The sequence below is a fragment of the Odocoileus virginianus genome, chromosome 5 (genome assembly GCF_023699985.2).
Source record: "Odocoileus virginianus isolate 20LAN1187 ecotype Illinois chromosome 5, Ovbor_1.2, whole genome shotgun sequence".
NCBI classification, from domain to species: Eukaryota; Metazoa; Chordata; class Mammalia; order Artiodactyla; family Cervidae; genus Odocoileus; species Odocoileus virginianus.
Window position 1 is genome coordinate 76100428 of NC_069678.1, and position 17506 is coordinate 76117933.

Below are 17506 nucleotides of genomic sequence, written 5' to 3' on the forward strand. Positions count from 1 at the left end.
TATTTTAAAGCAGACATAGTAGGCATCAAGTAAAATCTTTGCTGGGAGGCATGAGGAGAGAAAGAAAAGCACTTAACTGGATCATCAATAGAATATGTCTAGTTTTTCAGTTGGTCTACTTTTTCTAATGTCAAGACTTAAAACACCATGATCTTTCAGTTTAGTTCTCATTAGCAAGAGGCTTGTCACCTGCGGATTATAACAGGAGTGGAAATCACAGAAAACATTGTCCTGTTTTGAAAATGTGTTTTAATCAGGCAAAAGAAGCATCAGGACAAACCATTTTAAAAACAAAGTCTCCAAGTTGGGTATTGAGACTGGCAAAGGGAGAGGCAAGGAGAAAAGTCAGGGAAAGATAAAATATTCAGAAGAAAGCCAAAGCTTTTGCAATTACATGTTAGAACTCAGGGTTTTGCAGGTGAAAGAGATGTTGCTTAAATATATTCATAAAGCTATAGTAAGATTTCCACTTAGCAGTTTCAGAGGCTTTAACTAGCTGCTTAAAATATGACAAAACAGAATTTTAACAAATGATATTAAAATAGGACAGCCAATCAATTAACTGACAAAACAGAAGGCAGTGTGGGAGAGCCCTCCCCACATTCATTGCAGATTCGCAGCTCCCTCCGCCCGGTTTCCCTCCATCAGGCTAACGACCTCGTTTCTCCGGTAGAGCCTGGCCAAGTCGCAGGCGGTGTCCCCCTGATGGTTCCGATGCCCCACTTTGCAGGCCGTATGCTTCACGAGGAACTCCACCACGGGGAGGTGGCCTTCTTTGGCAGCCAAGTGCAAGGGCAGGTTCCCTTCATTATCCTCGATGTTAACATCAGCTTGAAACTCCAGCAAAGTCTGTAAAGTGTCCAGGAAACCTGCTCTGGCCGCATCGTGAATGACAGCGAAACCAGTTCGGTCTTTCAAATCGGGATTAGCACCTCTAAGTAGTAGTCTCCTGGCAATCTCCGGATTTCCAAGTTTCATAACCTAGAAAAGGAGAAAAAACGGTAGAATCCTTCAAGCGCTCCTACTACAAGACTATTTTAGAATATCCATCTTTCTATTTATGTAACTTTTTTTGGTGAAGGAGTGCTTTGGGAAGACCCAGGTGATGGAGTTTGAAGGGCTCAGTTGCCGCAAATGAGTACTATTAGGTATAAGTAAAAGAAAACTTCTAAAAATTGAGCTTCTATGATGGAATATCTTAAACAAGGCCCAAAGTAGGATATATTGATTAATAAAAATAGAATGAGTGCGATTTGTACAAAATTCACTGACAACCCAGCTCTCTGTCTCCCACAAAGAGTTGTGTCATTTCATGAATTTATTAAAATAAAAGAAATGGAACTTGAGATTTAAGTAAGTCTTCTGTTTGGTTGGTCATGCTCATAAAATGTGCCTGGGATATTGATTCTGTAAAATTAAATGTGGGTAAAATTTTTCTAAATAGCTAAAAAGAAGGAGAATGAGCTTCTTTAAATCCTCAAAGAAATATTTCCACACACCAGACTCCATCTAGTCTGATTTTACTAGTGTAAAAATGATCTCTTAAAAATCCAAACCTGGTATTTTCTTAAATTATTGATTTTCACAAGTTTTTTCCAAACAGATAAGCCCCAAGTTTCCAAGTAATTTTTAAATGTTTTTTTTTCTTTGCAATTATTTCATGTGGGTTACTAGGTGTATTTAGTGCTTAGAATCCTCCACTTGAAAATTTAAAATGTTATTGAATATTGAAGTGTTTTTTTTTTTAAAAAGCAACAGTGTTTTTTACATTGCCAATGATACTGATTTATCAAAAACATAAGGCATATTCATGATATGCCTTGTATTAGATAGGAAAAGACTGTATGGCAACTGTTCTCAAAAGGAATGGAACAGTTATTCTACTATTTTACTTACTGTCTCCTAAAAAGTTCTAGCTAGCTTCCTAATTTTCAATTGAGCAAAAGAAGAGAAAGTAAGATATTTAACGTATATTTTGGGACATAGAAAGCTTTGTCTGTGGTTTCAGCCCATTTGTTAATCAACTGGTGACCTCATCTTATTTCCTTTTGCAGTTATTATCAGGCATTTAGGAATAGTTATTTCTAAACTGCCAATATTTTAAAAGCCAGAATTTGATATTAAAATTTGCTATCAACATACAACTAATTTACATGACAAAGACTTATGTACTGGTGTTTGAATATATTTCACTCTAATAAGAGGTCTCTATTAGGCTCTCATAATTATAAAGTATTTTGTACAGCAGCATGAAATTATACAATACATATAATCTAGTTGTGAAAAAATACAGTCTCATTAATATGCAAGGAAATTTCAGTATTTTAATTGTTTTATTTCTAGGTATATTCATAATAACCTAAATTTATAGTAAATAGATTGCATAGTAGACACTCAAATGTTTGTGAAATTAAATACATCCTGGAAAAACATACAAAGCTGATCTATCTTTTTAGAATGTTTGCTTTAAAAATCACAAATTAAGTAACATAAAATATATTTAGAATGAATAATATTTTATAAATTCAAACTATATAGATGACCAAGATGTTAAGCTTCCCTGTTGATAAAACTCTGCTGACTTTTAGCCCTTCCTTTGGGGCAGTGGTTAAAAATGATACATAATTTATTTTCCAAGAACTTAGATGAAATACATTTTTTGGTTATTAAAAATTAACACAATCTGGTTTTTACACAATTGCCTCTAAATATTTAGTTACATTTAAGGACTTGAACTGGGAAAAATAGGAGACAGACACCTTGGATCTTTGTAAAGCAAATGTACGATTAGGGCCTTTAATATTATCCTGATTGAGAGGCTAACACTAGGAAGAGGGAAAAACGTTTTGTAATTGAGGTAAATAAACATTACTGTAGGAGAAATTTTGCCATATTCCACAGAAAATAATAGCAATGCTGGAAACTGTTTTGAAAGTTCTTTCTTGAGTTATGATACAACTTCAGAGTCAGGATTATACATACTGAAAACAAGCTTTGAGACTCCTGTTTGTGTGTGTTTCATTATATGTACTAGGACTAAGCCACAATAAGTGGGTGTTAATATCTTGATAAGCATGTTTAATATAAACAAGACTGCAGAGTTGTATTAAAAATGTTTGTCAAAACTTTTGTTTTGCAGTATTAATCTCCTAGTCTTCCTGCTCGTCACAAGTCCTGCAAGATCCTATTCTTACAGGGTTAAGTGGCTCATTCTTTGTGAGATTTATATAATATTTTGAATGTTCAATAGGAAAAATTTCAATATATTAAATTTGTGACATTGCTATCATCACAATACCTGTTAAAAACTACGAGGTGGAAAAAGAAAAAAAATTCTTTCCCCACTTAATATACCTGAAATAACAAGATAAATAATTTAGTATCTATCTATAAGCTTCCTTAATACTGAAATTTTTGCAAAGTCAGTGTATTCTGATTTAAAATATACAGGGTGTATGGACTTCGTCTGTTAGTAGTACATCTCCTGTCACTTAAATTTCTAATTCTTGCAATTAAAAACAAAGCACTCTAAAAACCCTCTCACCAGTGGATTTTCAAAAACAGCTTTAAGTGTTGCATTTCACATACGAACTGCTCATAAGAATATCATCAGAACTCAGATAAAGCAACTGTTTGAGACTACTTTGCCATTTTTCTGTTTCTAAGCCTTTCAACCAAGTTACATGATAACGTTAAGAGGAGGAAAAAAGTTATCAGGTAAAATACTTGGCAGCTGGACATGTTTCATTTGTTGCTTGTAAATCTAATTACTAAAAATTAGAACATACCACGGTAAGACCGCAGAGACAAAAACACTATAAACTGAGCTCTGATTAGAAAATTCAAATTTTTATTCCTCCTCAATCCTGAATAGGTGGATGGTATTATATTAACTGTGAAATGTACATCCTGTGCCCGTGCCCAGGCCACCCATTCCAAACGAGGAAAGGTCGTTTGTCAAAACTTGAAGCATTTGAAGAAAAAATACCCTCGCCAGTAGTCAAGAAAATTAACGTTAAAGTCAATTATTGGAGCAAAGTACGGAAACCACTAATAGCAGTGTATTTACTTCAAATAATAATCATAATAACGTGTTTACAGAACTGTCTAAAAAAAAAAAAAAACCAAAAAACTCGGCGCTGCTACGACTGGTACACAATCCCCACAGTCACAAAAACATTCCAAAAATTAAGACCAAACCTGGAACCCACTTGATATAGAGGATGTTATTGGATTTGACGAGTTTGTTCAAAGTACGTCATTTTGGGGAGTTGGATCCACTTAAAGATATAAAATATGGCAACCAACTAGTTTTAAAAACAGTGAAATTTAGTACCCCTGAAAGCTTGAAAGCTATTATTCTAGAAACCCGGGTCACGTAGGCAACGTTGTTGACCTGTTTTCCCCACCTCTCTGGATACCAACCTGCAGCGCAGTCCTTCCAAATCCATTTTGTGCATTGACGTTTACATTATTTTGCAACAAACTAGTAAGTTGCTCTAGGTCCCCCCTGGCAGCTGCGGACGCCAACTCGTTCCCCCAAGGCTCGGCCATTCTTTAGGGTCCTGACGATCGGGAAAAGATGAATTAGTTGTTTTTCTTTTTCCCTTTTCCTTCGCTCCTAACCAGGCTGCATGATGGCATCGGAGACTGACAGAAGGACTGGGATGGTTAATCTGGAGTAGAGCTTGGTAGTAAATACTAGTAAGATCTGCCTGCCAAAAGCCCGCCCCTCGATTCACACGTGATTATTCAGCAAAACTGAGCCATTGGAGAGGGGCTCCGCTCCTCGCTTTTTAGCTTAACCCCTATGAAGAATTCTGGTGATTAAACTGAGAGATATACAGACACATATATATTCCTGGTAAATTACTCTGGACGTAAAATGTAGGCAGAGCAGGCACGTACCTACACTACAGATCTACGGGAGGAATGTATGCGGAGATTTAAGGGACTAGGTTAGGGCAGAAAATACCGTGGAAAAAGAGACATTGGGGGGAAGAAAAGGTATTAACCCACCCTTGTTCACAGCAGTGACTTGAGCCTCGCGAGCCAGTACCGCAGGGGCAGGTCCTCGGAGGGGCTCGGTCTCCATCCGTCTCGCCGAAGGGGTAGTTCTGAGTCCTCCGCTGCAGGGAGAGCGCCTCGGTGGCTGGATGCTGATGTGCTCCGGGGGTTAAAGATGATCGCCAAAATCAAACGAGAGTAACAGTTCCGTGGCCCTCAAGTTACAGGTCGTAACGACTCCTCCGTGGACTTCTATTCTCCGGATGAGTCTTAATCCGCGTCCAGGCCGAGCTGCGGGCTAACCCCGCGCGGGAGGGCTCCGGAGCCCGCCCGCCGGGCTACCGCAGCCCTGCCGAGCCTGAGAGGCCGTGGGAGCCAGGCTCGGCGCGCGTCTCCGGAGACGGCCGGGCGCGCGGCGGGCCCCCGGCAAGCCGGTCATGCCGGCCCCACCGGGTCCTGGGACGCCCAGCAGCGTGAGGAAGGGGGAGAGAGATGCGGGAAGTGTCTATGGAGCCCCGGCTGCTGAGGCAGCGCGCTGCAGCATCGCGGCTGCACGGGGCAGCCCACCGGTAACTTCCCGCCTACAACCGAGCCAGTTCAGACTTCCTAATGTAGAAGCTCATTGAGCGACCGCCGCTTCTTTTCCTTCCTTTCCCGGTTTTCTGAGGGCTTCAGAGATCGGGAGGGTCCTAGGAAGTCTCAGGCCAAGCTCTGAGTATTGCGAGTCGCCACAATTCCAGGGCGCAGCCAGTTCCGCCCTCGGCGAGAGCTCAACGGCTTCGGCGCCCTGTGCCACTTCGCCAACCTCTCGCAGTCCCCTGGCCTGTGCCCCCAGCCTGTGCCGCCGATAGGGCAGCGGCCGCCAGCCAGCTGTGCCCAGGAGCCTAGCCGGGTAGCACCGCTTCCTCCCGAGCCGCAGCGCTCCCAGTGACAGTTTCTTTTGTAGCTGTCCCCCCCAAATCACTGGTCTCTGCTGCCTTCACCCCTACAGACACTTGCGCGTCGTGCCCCTTTCTGGTATTTTCCTTCCCTCCCTCGCTTCTTTTTTCGCTCAAACAATTGCTGCTTCTGTTGCCGCTGCAGAGACGGTGCCGGTTTCTTCTCCCTTTTTTCCGACCTCATCAGCTTTTTTTGAAAAGAAAAAAATTGAGCGCTTTTTGAGTTGAAAAACCCGCCCCCATTTTAACGGCAGAGTTTTAAGGAGGCTCGGCGGAGTTGCAGCACCGCGGGAGCGGGAAGGCCGGGCGCCGCCCACGCCCCGCCCTCCGCCCTGGTGGCGCTCGAGCTCTCAGCCCGGTTCGCCCCGCCCCCCGCCCCGCGCCCTTTCTCCCGCCTCCCGGCTCTCCGCTTCCCTCGCTGTCTCCTGCGCTGGCTCCCACCCGCCAGCCCAGCGGCCAGGCCGGGGCTGGAGCGGCTTTCGGCCCGGCGAAGCCGGGTTTGGCCTCCTTTGGCTGGCGGGCGGAATGGAGGCTGCGACGTGAAACCCCGAGCAGTCCTGAGGCCGGCGGGGACCGAGGTGGGGGGAAAGAGGCTTGTTAATTAAGGGTGCGGAGAGCCGCAGGGCCTTGGAGGCTCGGCGGCGCTGACTGTTAGAAGGCAGAGAGGAGGCTGGCGCGGAGCTAGTCTTTCCCCGGCCTTGGCGGGGCAGGCCGCCCGCCTCAGCGCTCCCCGGCCAGGCTCTCGAAGTTCGGGAGGCCAGGCCTACCGCTGCCGCTGCCACCTCCGCGGCGCGCTCTGTGCAGACTCGGCCTTCTTTTCTCAGCCCAGCGCTTCGGCCTCGCACCTGCCAGATCCACGCCCAGGGCCGCGGTGGGCCGAGGTGGCCGCGGGGATGAAGGGAGAGACCTGACTGACAGCAAAAAACTGTGCTCAGAAAAAGCAAAAGTCTTTTCTAGACCGATTGTAACGAAAACTAAAGGCATGGTGTAGGTAAGAAATCACGACGAACTCTGAAGCCTCAATGTTCCAGAGACTTGAAACGGAAATTTCCATTTCTTTGGGGAAAGGAGAAAAGCATTAACTTTAAAGGAAAAAAAAAATTTTTTTTAAAGTAGGTCTTGGGAAGGGTTTTCTAACAAGGCCATTTGTTTTTGTCAAAGTTCTCTCTGACTACTTTCCATGGGACTTGTTTGGGGTGGGGGAGGGGTGTCTAAATGTAAAGGAATAGTGTCTTCCCTAATGTTTATTTCAGTCGTCCGAGGCACCGCGTCTCTGTACTTTTACTTCCTTATTTAGCTGTGTAAGATTAATTAATTACTGCTTTCTATATTTTTTGCTCTTAAAAATATCCAACACGGTTGCATGATGCACCCAGTGGGCAAAATGAAACCAAACAAAAAGTGACAGGTGGTCTAATTTTTACCGGCCTCTAGCAAGCATATTTTCAAGCAACATCTATACCGAACTCCTTGAGGTACACTGTAAGTATTAGCAACGAAACACACCAACAACATCTGGAGAGTCATTAGCAACAGATTGCCTGGTAGGTAGAGGGAGAGTTCAAACTTTGAACAATCTGGTGGTGTTTCCTTTAACGGACTTGTTGACAGAAAAAATAACCAGAGCTAGTTTCTTAGGTAACTAAACTTGAAATGTGAATCAAACATGAACTACAACACAAGGAATTAACTCCTCTTGTTTCTTAACGTGTATTTAGACATTTCAAATAGAACTTTTAGGATTCCATATATACCAGTAAACACCGTAAATAATATAATTTACTTCGATTATTCTGGGAAATTAGTATGTAATCCTTCAGTACAGCTGGAGGGTGTGATGATATAGTAGTATTGTTGGCTGATAAAAGATAACTGGCATTAGTACAACTTATGAGAGTTTCTGTCTAGCATTTATTATGGTTTCTAAGAGAGGACAGTGTAATGAAGATTCTTAAATTGTATTCATGTAAAGTATAGGTATACATGGGTTATAATTTTCATGAAATTCTTTTTGCTAAATAACAAGAAATAAAACTTAGGGTAATTTAAGATGGCTACAGAGCTGGATTAAGACTTCTGGAGATCTTAAGCACTGAAAAGATTTTGATGTCTCACCAATTCACCTAATGTGTAAACAAAAATAATACAAGACCAAAAAATAAGTGTGAAGAAGTCCAACAAGGTTCTGACTTTTCCCATCTTGACTACTTTAGTGATTTTGCTGAAATATTAAACAATTTAAGGAAGTTGTTTGTTTTTTTTCACTTTGGCTTTGCTGGTGTCCTAAAGCATATGCTTTGTTTGCTTATCGTATAACCCAGAACTGGCAGCACAGAGGTACAGAAGTTACAATCTTAGTTCATAAAGCATAAGTAAGACTACAGAGGACCCTCAGTGAAAATCTCATGTTGACTGCTAGTTCACTGAAATAGATTCAAAGGTGAGTATCTCTGCTGTCAACAAGCTTACATTCTAACATGGTATACAAGAAAGATTTACAGTTAAGTATCTGCTATATTGAAAATAGTAGTTTGTCTTTTAACACAATAATGGCACATATCTCAAACACTGAAATAGAGCCTTTTAGTTGGGTATAAAATACAAATAGTCATGGAAATCTTTTTCTTTTCAGCAGCTCATACTTATTTTAAAGGGATTATAGAAAGACTATAATCAAATTATTTTGTGCTTTCCCCTCTTTGACTTAAGTATGCATAGTTTCTCAATGAGTAACTTATGGTTATGTGTATATGGTATGTACAATTTCTTTACATAGTTTCAAAATCTTCCTTTTGTTATTTTTATAGATCCAAGGGAGGTAGGAAACAGGTTGGTACACTCAGGGGAACTTTTCATCATTTCATTATTGTGGCATAATGAAATGGCATTTGGCATTTTATTTCTGAGATTCAGTAGGCTTTTTCATATGGGTTCTCATACCACTTATGGAAGTCTTTTTGTAAAGTGAGAAAAAAATGCACAGTAAGCAACTCAAAAGTTTAATAGCAATGATTAATATTTGTGTAGTGCTTCCTGGTTATAACATACAATGTACACATTATTTAATCTTTACAACACCTCTGGGAGGTAAATATAACTATCCCCTCATTCTTTTCAGGTGAAGGAATTGAGACTTATAGAAATTGTGACTAAGGCCAGTAAATAGTGGATATAAGATTTGAACTCAGATCTTGGGTTCCCAAATGTTAGGCCTTGTCCATTACTTCAGAGACTAGGACCCTGGGAGCTTTGTGTTCGGAACCCTTCGAGATTTTTCTCTAAATGCTTCTTCCATTGGCTGGTTTTGGCCTGTATCCTTTCCCCTTTCTCTGTAATAAGTTGTAATCATACATTTAAATAAAAGAAAAAAAAAAACCAGACAGGATCAGGCACTAGTGTCCTAAGGAACATTAAATCATTATATGTAATATGTTTTTGATTACTTGAGTGTGGATCTAACTGTAGTAGCATTAATCTCATGATCTATAATTGAGTAGCAGTTTAAAAACTTCATTAACTTAATTGAAAGATCAAGGTTAACACCCCCAATAATAAGTCATGTTGATATCATGTGTCCCTGATATGATGTGATGAGGACATATCATGTTTATGGTCTCCCCTGAATCCATAAACTCAGCATAATTCTGAGAAGACATTATAAGACAAACCCAAACTGAGGGACATTTATAAAGTTCCTGACCACTATTCTTCAAAAGTCAAGACTGAGTAATTGTCAACAATTGTAAGAAGCCAAGGAAACAGAACCACTAAATGTAGTGTGGAATTCTGGTTTGGACCCTGGAACAGAAAAAGTACATTAATGTAAAAATCTAAATAGAGTCTCTGAAACATAACAGTATTATGCCAATGTTAATTTCTTAGTTTTGATAGCAGTACCATGGTTGTGTAAGACAGTAACATTAGAGGATGCTGGATTAAAGGAGCATTCTGTACTATGTTTGCAAGTATTAGATAAATTGAAAATTTTTACAACTAAAAATTTAGCAAAATATCTACAAGTAGACTATATTATATATATATTTCAAAAAATATGAAATAAAACTTCCTTTTGAAAGTACGAATGGTAAGATCAAAGAACATGGAGATTCTAGAAAAAGATCTTTATTTGAATTAGACTGAGCTCCATGAGTTAATGCAGTAGAACTAAGAGAATGGATATAGTAAAACCATTTTTCTTTGCTCATGCTTATGGACAGAGAATCTATACATTTTTATTGTCTTAGTCTGTGACACTGCAATGAAATTGTTTGTTTTAAGGAAGGAATTCTGGCAAAATGAATTTTCTATTAATTCAGCATTTATTTTTATAGTAGAAAATTACTCTGGATCTCCAGTCATGAATAATTAGGTCATAGAGAAGAATCAATCTCTTCAGAAACTATACACTATGGAGGGTAAAATGCAGGGAAGCAACAGGGTAAGTGGAAAGAGCAATAGTTTTGACCTAGCCTCACTGTATAGCATGACTTTGGGCACATTCTTAACTTCTCAGAGCAGTTTTTTATCTGTTTATTCTGTTGTAAGCATTAAATGAGATAAAATGTGTAAAATACCTGTACATACTAGACATCCAATAAAAATTAATAAATTCAAAAGCTTTGGTTGTTATATGCCCAAGACTTTGCCATGAATGAACTATGGTGAATATAAAAACACATGGAATGAAACGGCTTATAATCTCAAGAACATTCAGACTTTGAGGAGGGATTAAAACATGCATAGGGCCTTCCCTGGTGGTCAAGACTCCGAGCTCCCAATGTAGAGGCCTGGTTTGATCCCTGATCGAGAACTACATCCCACATGCTGCAACTAAGACCTGGAGGAGCCAAATAAACAAATAAAAATAAATATTAAAAAATGCATAGATGAAACAGACAAAAAAATTACAGAGTTTAATTACAGAGTATTAAATTGTGTTGTAAAGATCATAGAGCAGTGACTAGAAAGGAAGAGAATCCTTGTTGGCTTAAGTTTTATGAAAGATTATCCTGAGAAAAGCACTTAGGAACTGGTGTACAAGTAATACTGGAGGAGGGCATTGCAACCATTTCAGTATTCTTGCCTGCAGGAGCCTGGCGGGCTGCAGTCTGTGGGGTCGCGAAGAGTCAGACATGACTGAAGCGACTTAGTGCACATGCATATATACAAGTAAATAGCAACTAATATGTTTGGACAGCTTTAAGGTTTCTGAAAAGATTTTACAAGCATTATACACTCAATATTCACAATCACCTTATGAAGTAAGTTTTATGAGCCCCATTTTAGAAATAAATTGAGACTCAGAGAAGTTTTTTGTTCTTGTCAAGGGGCAGAACTAGAACTCAAGCCTAGTAGTGCTAAGCAGTCTGTGCTTGTTTTGTGAAAGTATTTTATGCTTCCATGCATTTTCATAATTGTTTTCTCATCACCTAAATAGTCATGTCAGAAGCTGAAGTCAGAGAGTCTAAGTGACCCATCCAGTTTCCCCTAACTAATTGGTTGGGAAAGCAGTACTAGAAACCATATTCCTGAATGTTTAGTGTATTCTTACCCGGTTTCTACATTACCACATTCTTTTAATTTCCAGATGGAGAGAAGGGAGGGAGAAGGAGAGCAATACTGGATTTGAATTGGCTCAGATACACATTTCATCACGGAGAAAAATCTCAACTTTGCAGGATTTGCTCACTTGCCTTGTGCTGAGAACGACATATATGAATGGGACAAGTGAATTGCCAGACTTAAATTGCTGGTAGTATGTTTCACCTCATGATTCACATTCATGCTTTATCTTGGAATTACTTCCTTGGTGGGTGGCAATTAACCAGGAAACCCTTCAATTCATATGACTATGGAGGGTTCTATTCCTTATCTAGCTAATTCTGGTCTAAATACAGACTATTACTTGAGAATTGTAGGCCAGACTATTTTCATTTAAAGAAAAAAACCCACAGAATAAACCTAGATCTTTGGAACACCACAGTGCTCTTCGTGTTCAGGGAATACAAAAATCTAGGCCTTGATTCTATATGGTGATTAAATTATTATCTATTTTAACTCTACAGCACAAAATTATCAATCTTACTTTACATTTTCAGGATTTTATATACTTTCCAAGGCAAATACAAGCTCTACTTCAATCCAGAAGATGTTATCTTCCCAAGTCAAAGTTGAACCAGTTCTACTGTCACTCTTCCTCCAGCGACAATTACAAACTATCACACTTCACTGTACATAGTCTTTGTCTATTTTTGGCTCAAAGCCTGATTATCTTTGTCTTGGGATGGATATTCTCACCTTTCTCAGCTTCCATGTCTGCCCCATAACTACCGTGGGAATCTGGTTATTTCTTACTCCTTGTTAATTATGTCTGAGGATGCAAGGCGTCCTCTTTTATACATTATGTCTGAGGATGCAAGCGTCAGGGCTTGGGATCGAGTGTGACAGTGTGTAAGTGGGTTTTCACAGGTTGACGTAAAAGACTGTATATGAAGTTGTACTTTAGTGAAACTAACATTTGTTAGAGAAAATGTACATTTATGAAATGCTGTCAGACGGGTTGTGACTGTGCTGAGTTGGTTTGTGAGGCTTGACGTGTATGTATGCTACTATATAACAACGTAAGGAGCAGAAACTGATTGCCAGCCCAACCAGGGGGAGGCGGTACCTCAGGCCTTTGCTTAATTCAAACCGGAAAAACCTGTTGCGGGACTCCAAGCTCCCGCAGTTTCAGGCTGGAGTCTCCGCCAGCCGCGCGCAGATCCCCGCCGGGTAGTCGCGCGCCCAGCGCTTGACAGGAGAGCAGTCACGTGGCAGCCGCAAAGCGGCGCTTTGCGACCTCTATGACAGGCAAAATGTGCGACAGCCTTGGCTCTGGCCAACCAGGGGCGGAGGCGGCGGCCTGGGAGGAAGCGGAGGAGGCGGAGGCGGCCGTGGCGTTTGCCCGCCTGCTTTTTCGCTCGCTTTCTCCGCCCCCGCCGGTCTCCCCGCCGCTGAAGAGAGCCGGGTGCGCGCTGTCGCAACCTGCCTTCATCCTGGCCGGCGACAGTAAGACCGGACCCACATCCTTACCAAGCTCCGTGTCTCGGCGGCTGCGGAGCGGGCTCTACTGGGCACAGGCGGGCGGCCCAGGCGCCTGAAGGTTACCGAGTGCATGAGCGCCTAGCCTCCCGCACTGCCCCTCCCGCCGGCCCGCCGGCCCGCCCGCCGGCTCGCCCGCCAGCCCTTCGGCGCCCGGCGGCGGCGGCGGCGGCGGCGGCGACGGCCGCAGGAGGCGCAGTCTCCCTCCCAGGTGCGCGTTTCGCTCCCGGAGCCGCGGAACTCGGCGGCCGCCATGACGTCCAACATGGACCGGGAGATGATCCTGGCGGATTTTCAGGTGAAGTATTGGGCCCAATTATCCTCCCATCTCCAGCCTCGTTGCTTCCCAGTGCCCAAAGGGTGGCCTCTTCCCAGCGTTTGTTTGAGCACAGCAGTGCTATGTGGTTTAGGTTTTTTTATACAGTACCTGGCTTGGGATGTGTGTGTGTTGTGAACTGTGGGGGACTATGTTATGTTGGGGGGTGTGTAGAATGTGTTATGTACGGTTTGAATGTGGTTTATAGGGTGAGGTGGTATTGGGTTGGGTTGTTTTGTGTGTGGACTGTGTATTGTTTCTTGTATTATATGAAGAGAGCGTAGAGTTTGAAGGTATTAAATGTGGGGCTTCTAAGTATGAAGTGCTTTGGGTGAGGAGTTTGGGTTGTTTATGAGGAGAGTGTGCTGTGTGGAGTGTGGGTGTGGTGTTGTGGGTGTGGTGTATTAAGGGGAGAGTTAAAAAGAATGATGAGGTGGTAAGGGTAGCAGGGTATTGTGCTGGTTTTGAAGGAGAAATAAACATTTGAGACTTTGATACCTTATTAGAATCTTTGGGTATAGGAGGATGAGGAGTGTATATATCAAAGTGAATTTACAAGCTGTGAATTCACAAGTCGGGTAAATGACCAATTCATGCTTTTGGACTCCCTTCCTCTACAGATTTGAATTACTTGGTTGGTGTTCTTTCTCCAGGAATAATTTAAAGGATTAGCTAAGAGTATTTCTTAATGAATCCAACTGTAGTGCCACTGTCATATAATTGTTTTAGGGAGATCCTTTGAAAGTAGAGCTGTATGCTTCATGAAGCACTTGGAGTTAGAATACCCTGTAAGCACCACTTTTGTCTTTTGATGTTTGAAGAAAATGTTGTAGTGAGATGTTTTTAATCATTTATTTTGGCATTAACTTAGAAGCTTCAGTTACATATAGGCAGACATTTCCTTCCTTTAATGCTGTCATTATTGCATATGGTCTAACATTAGCTTAATAGGCAGTATTTTTTCTTACTGATATTTTGTAGGGCTTTTCTTTCTTTGATTTTTAAAGTTACTTATTCTTACAACTTTATATTCTGATGTCCATTTCCAGAGTTTGCTCTTTTAATTATTTAAGTGATACCTGCTACATTAGGAAAATGCATGTATCTGCATTTCATTATACTGTAACTTTCAAACTCAGAAAGAGGTTCTGAAAATAAAAGTTGACCACAAGCTTTTGGTGCTTTGTAGGATTAGAATTGGCCTGAGATTTTCTGCCTAATTTCACCTTTTTTCATTCTCTAATTCAGTCTTTTACTTAATGTGGAATATGATTATGTGACAAAGCACTCTATATATCTAGAAATGGTTTTATCCTTTTGTAAAATTGTTCTGCTCTGGTAGGAATGGCTTTAGACTACAACAAAAAGGATAGTTTAGACTACAACAAAAGGATACTCATTATAACTTGTAGCTGTTTTCTCTCATTATTTGTGACAATTATTATGCTTAGATGTATTGGTTTTGGTCCAGAAATTTAGAATTCTTGTATTCAGAGATAAAGTAAAATTTCCTGACAAGCTTTTCAGATTTTATTTTGAGCACATGAAAACATTCTGGTAAGTTTTTTTCTTCAAACAAATGGCAATGCTGTGAACAATTGTTTACAAATGGAAAAAAAAAAGCTTATGGCATCTGCATCAAATAATTGTTTGCCAAATGGTGAGAGTTAATTTCATATTATCACATAGGCAGGAGAATATTATTGTAGAATAAACTTATTTAGAAAACCATACACAAGCACATTAGCTTTTTGTGTATTTTAGGAACCTTGTATTCCTCTTGCAAATGATGATTCCAGATCAGTTTACTCCAGTGGACTTGGTTTTAAAATGGATTATTCTTCACTGTGCTGTACACCTAAAACTAACACAGCATTTTAAATCAGTTGTGTGTGTGTGTGTTAGTTGCTCAGTCTTGTCCGATTCTTTGTGACCCCATGGACTGTAGCCCTCTAGGCTCCTCTGTCCATGGGATTCTCCAGGGAAGAATGCTGGAGTGGGTTGCCATTCCCTTCTCCAGGGAAATCAGCTGTCTCCAATATAAAACAAAAATAACAATTTTTCTTTTAAATAATATTATGTAAAAGTTTTATAGAATTAACCTAAAAAATAGCGTTTATGCAGTTACCAGAAACCAGTCAATTTATTTTGAAAATTATAGCTTGAGATTTGAGATATAGATGCGTGGATGATACTGGCTTCTTCTGTAACTGGACAAATTGATTTCCGCAGCAAAAGTGAACATAGTGTAATTATGTTCTGTTTATTTCATATGGTTGTGAAAATTAATAATAGTTTTGAGCTCATTGCTGCCGTTGTAGACAAGGACATGATTTTAAAATGTGACTAAAATTTAAAATAATTAAGTTTATGACATTGATTATTGCTGGATAATAGGTTCTTATAAATACGATGTCCAAATGTGGGAAAGTTCTTGAGAAGGATTTTGCATTCTCTCTAAATATTTAAACTTAATAAAGAAAGGACTTCTGGTGAAGTCAGTGGAGGGGTGGCTAACAATCATATGAGGTAAATAGAACATAATTTTACTATGTTCAGTTTTGGGTAGGGAAATTGATTTGACCAGTTATAGAAGAAGCATGTATCATTCAAGCATCTACATTCCAAGTCTTAGGCTATAATTTTAAAAAATTGCCTGGTTTCTTTTAATAGGATAAGTAGTGGATGAAAGATTACAGCTCACATTTAATGGAATAGATTTGAGATTTTGTAGGTGAGTGAACTAATTACAAAGCAAATATATTTCGAATTGTCTTCTAAAAGATTTCGCCCCCTCCTCCCGCCAAGTAAAAGTAGCCACCAATTGGAAAAAATGTTAAATTGTGGTGAAATATGCATAAGATAAAACTTGCCATCTTAACTATTTTCAAGTTAAGAGATTTGAGATATAGATGCGTGGATGACAGTTCAGTGGCTTTAAGTATGATCACAGTTGTGCAACCAGCCATATTCAGAACTCTTTTTGTCTTGCAAAACTGTAACTCTGTTTCTATTAAATAACTTCCCATTCTTCCTTCTCTCCAGCCTCTGGCAACCACCATTCTTTCTGTCTCTGTGAATGTGAATGCTCTAGGTACTTTAGATAAGTGGAATCATATAGTATATGTTCTTTTGTGACTTATTTATTTCACTTAGAATAATGGCCCCAATATTCATACATGTTGTAGCATGTGTCAGGATTTCCTTCCTTTCTAATATTATTGAATATATGGAATAATATAATGGAATATGGAATATAATGGAATATTAATAATATTCCATTTTGTGTATGTACCATATTTTGTTGATCCATTCATCTGCCAGTGGACACTTTTCCCCCACGTTTTGGCTATTGTGAATCATTAATGTTCTATATGGGTGTTCAAATATCTCTTTAAGTCCCTGTTCTCAATTCTTTTGGATATATACCCAGAAGTAGAATTGCTAGATCATATTGTATTTCTATTTTTAATTTTTTTAGGAATTGCTATTGTTTTCCATAATGGTTGCATCACCAAAATTGAGTGGAGAGAATGACAACATAGTGTTTAATCAATTATTTGTAAATTCCACTCTGACCAAGTAAGTTTGGAACTTGAAATAGTCTAACAAAAATCAGCTTTAAATGTAAATAGTGTTAGCATAGTATATTACTGGTAAATGAATGAGTGGACTGGCACACCTACAGTTCTGGCTGACCAGAATGAGGAGGGGGCGTAAAGGAATTTCCTGGGTTTAAAAGACAGGCAGGCGCTGAAGAATTGTGAGTGTTTTTCCTTTCTTAAGGTCTTTTTATTTTATTTTATTTATTTTTTTTTTTCTTAAGGTCTTTTTATAACAGAGAGATGCATTCAGGTGAAAGTTCCAAATCTTTTTGTAATTGTATAATTCTTTGATTTTTTTTTTAAAGGTTGAGGTATAGAACAAAAATCATTTGATCAAACAAACTCTTGATACTGTATTTGATTTGCTTACAGATGAGAAGACTGCAAACAAAATTATAGTTGCTGTTTAATAACTAATTAGTTACCTTTTACTTTAGTTCTAGATGAACAAAAGAATGAGTCTTTTCCCTTCCCCATCACTTTAACTTTTCAATTAATACTATGCCAAAATGTTTTTCCTCTCAGATACTTTTTTTACTTATAATTTTCATTTTTTGAGA

The 17506-nt window shown here is 39.8% G+C and overlaps 2 protein-coding genes and 1 long non-coding RNA gene across 4 annotated transcripts in view; 1 reads left to right on the forward strand and 2 right to left on the reverse strand.

The window, feature by feature from the left end:
• Positions 1-226: 226 nt before the first annotated feature.
• CDKN2C (cyclin dependent kinase inhibitor 2C) lies at positions 227-6261 on the reverse strand. Its single transcript, XM_020907235.2, has 3 exons — positions 5020-6261; positions 4426-4565; positions 227-981 (listed from the first exon to the last, which is right to left on the reverse strand). Exons 2-3 carry the CDS (start codon positions 4552-4554, stop codon positions 604-606), a joined length of 507 nt encoding a protein of 168 aa, XP_020762894.1. The 5' UTR covers positions 4555-4565; positions 5020-6261; the 3' UTR covers positions 227-603.
• A 3790-nt stretch (positions 6262-10051) lies between these two features.
• Positions 10052-12707, reverse strand: LOC110146396 (uncharacterized). The gene is made up of 2 exons (XR_011487877.1): positions 11497-12707; positions 10052-10782 (listed from the first exon to the last, which is right to left on the reverse strand). It is a non-coding gene; the product is annotated as an uncharacterized lncRNA (long non-coding RNA).
• Positions 12708-12835: 128 nt separating this feature from the next.
• Positions 12836-17506, forward strand: part of FAF1 (Fas associated factor 1) — a 500811-nt gene continuing 496140 nt past the window's right edge. For both annotated transcript variants that reach the window (XM_070468180.1, XM_070468182.1), the window contains exon 1: positions 12836-13323. In XM_070468180.1, the coding sequence (XP_070324281.1) occupies positions 13279-13323 (45 nt within the window). In that variant the 5' untranslated portion in view covers positions 12836-13278. The remainder of the gene's footprint in view (positions 13324-17506) is intronic.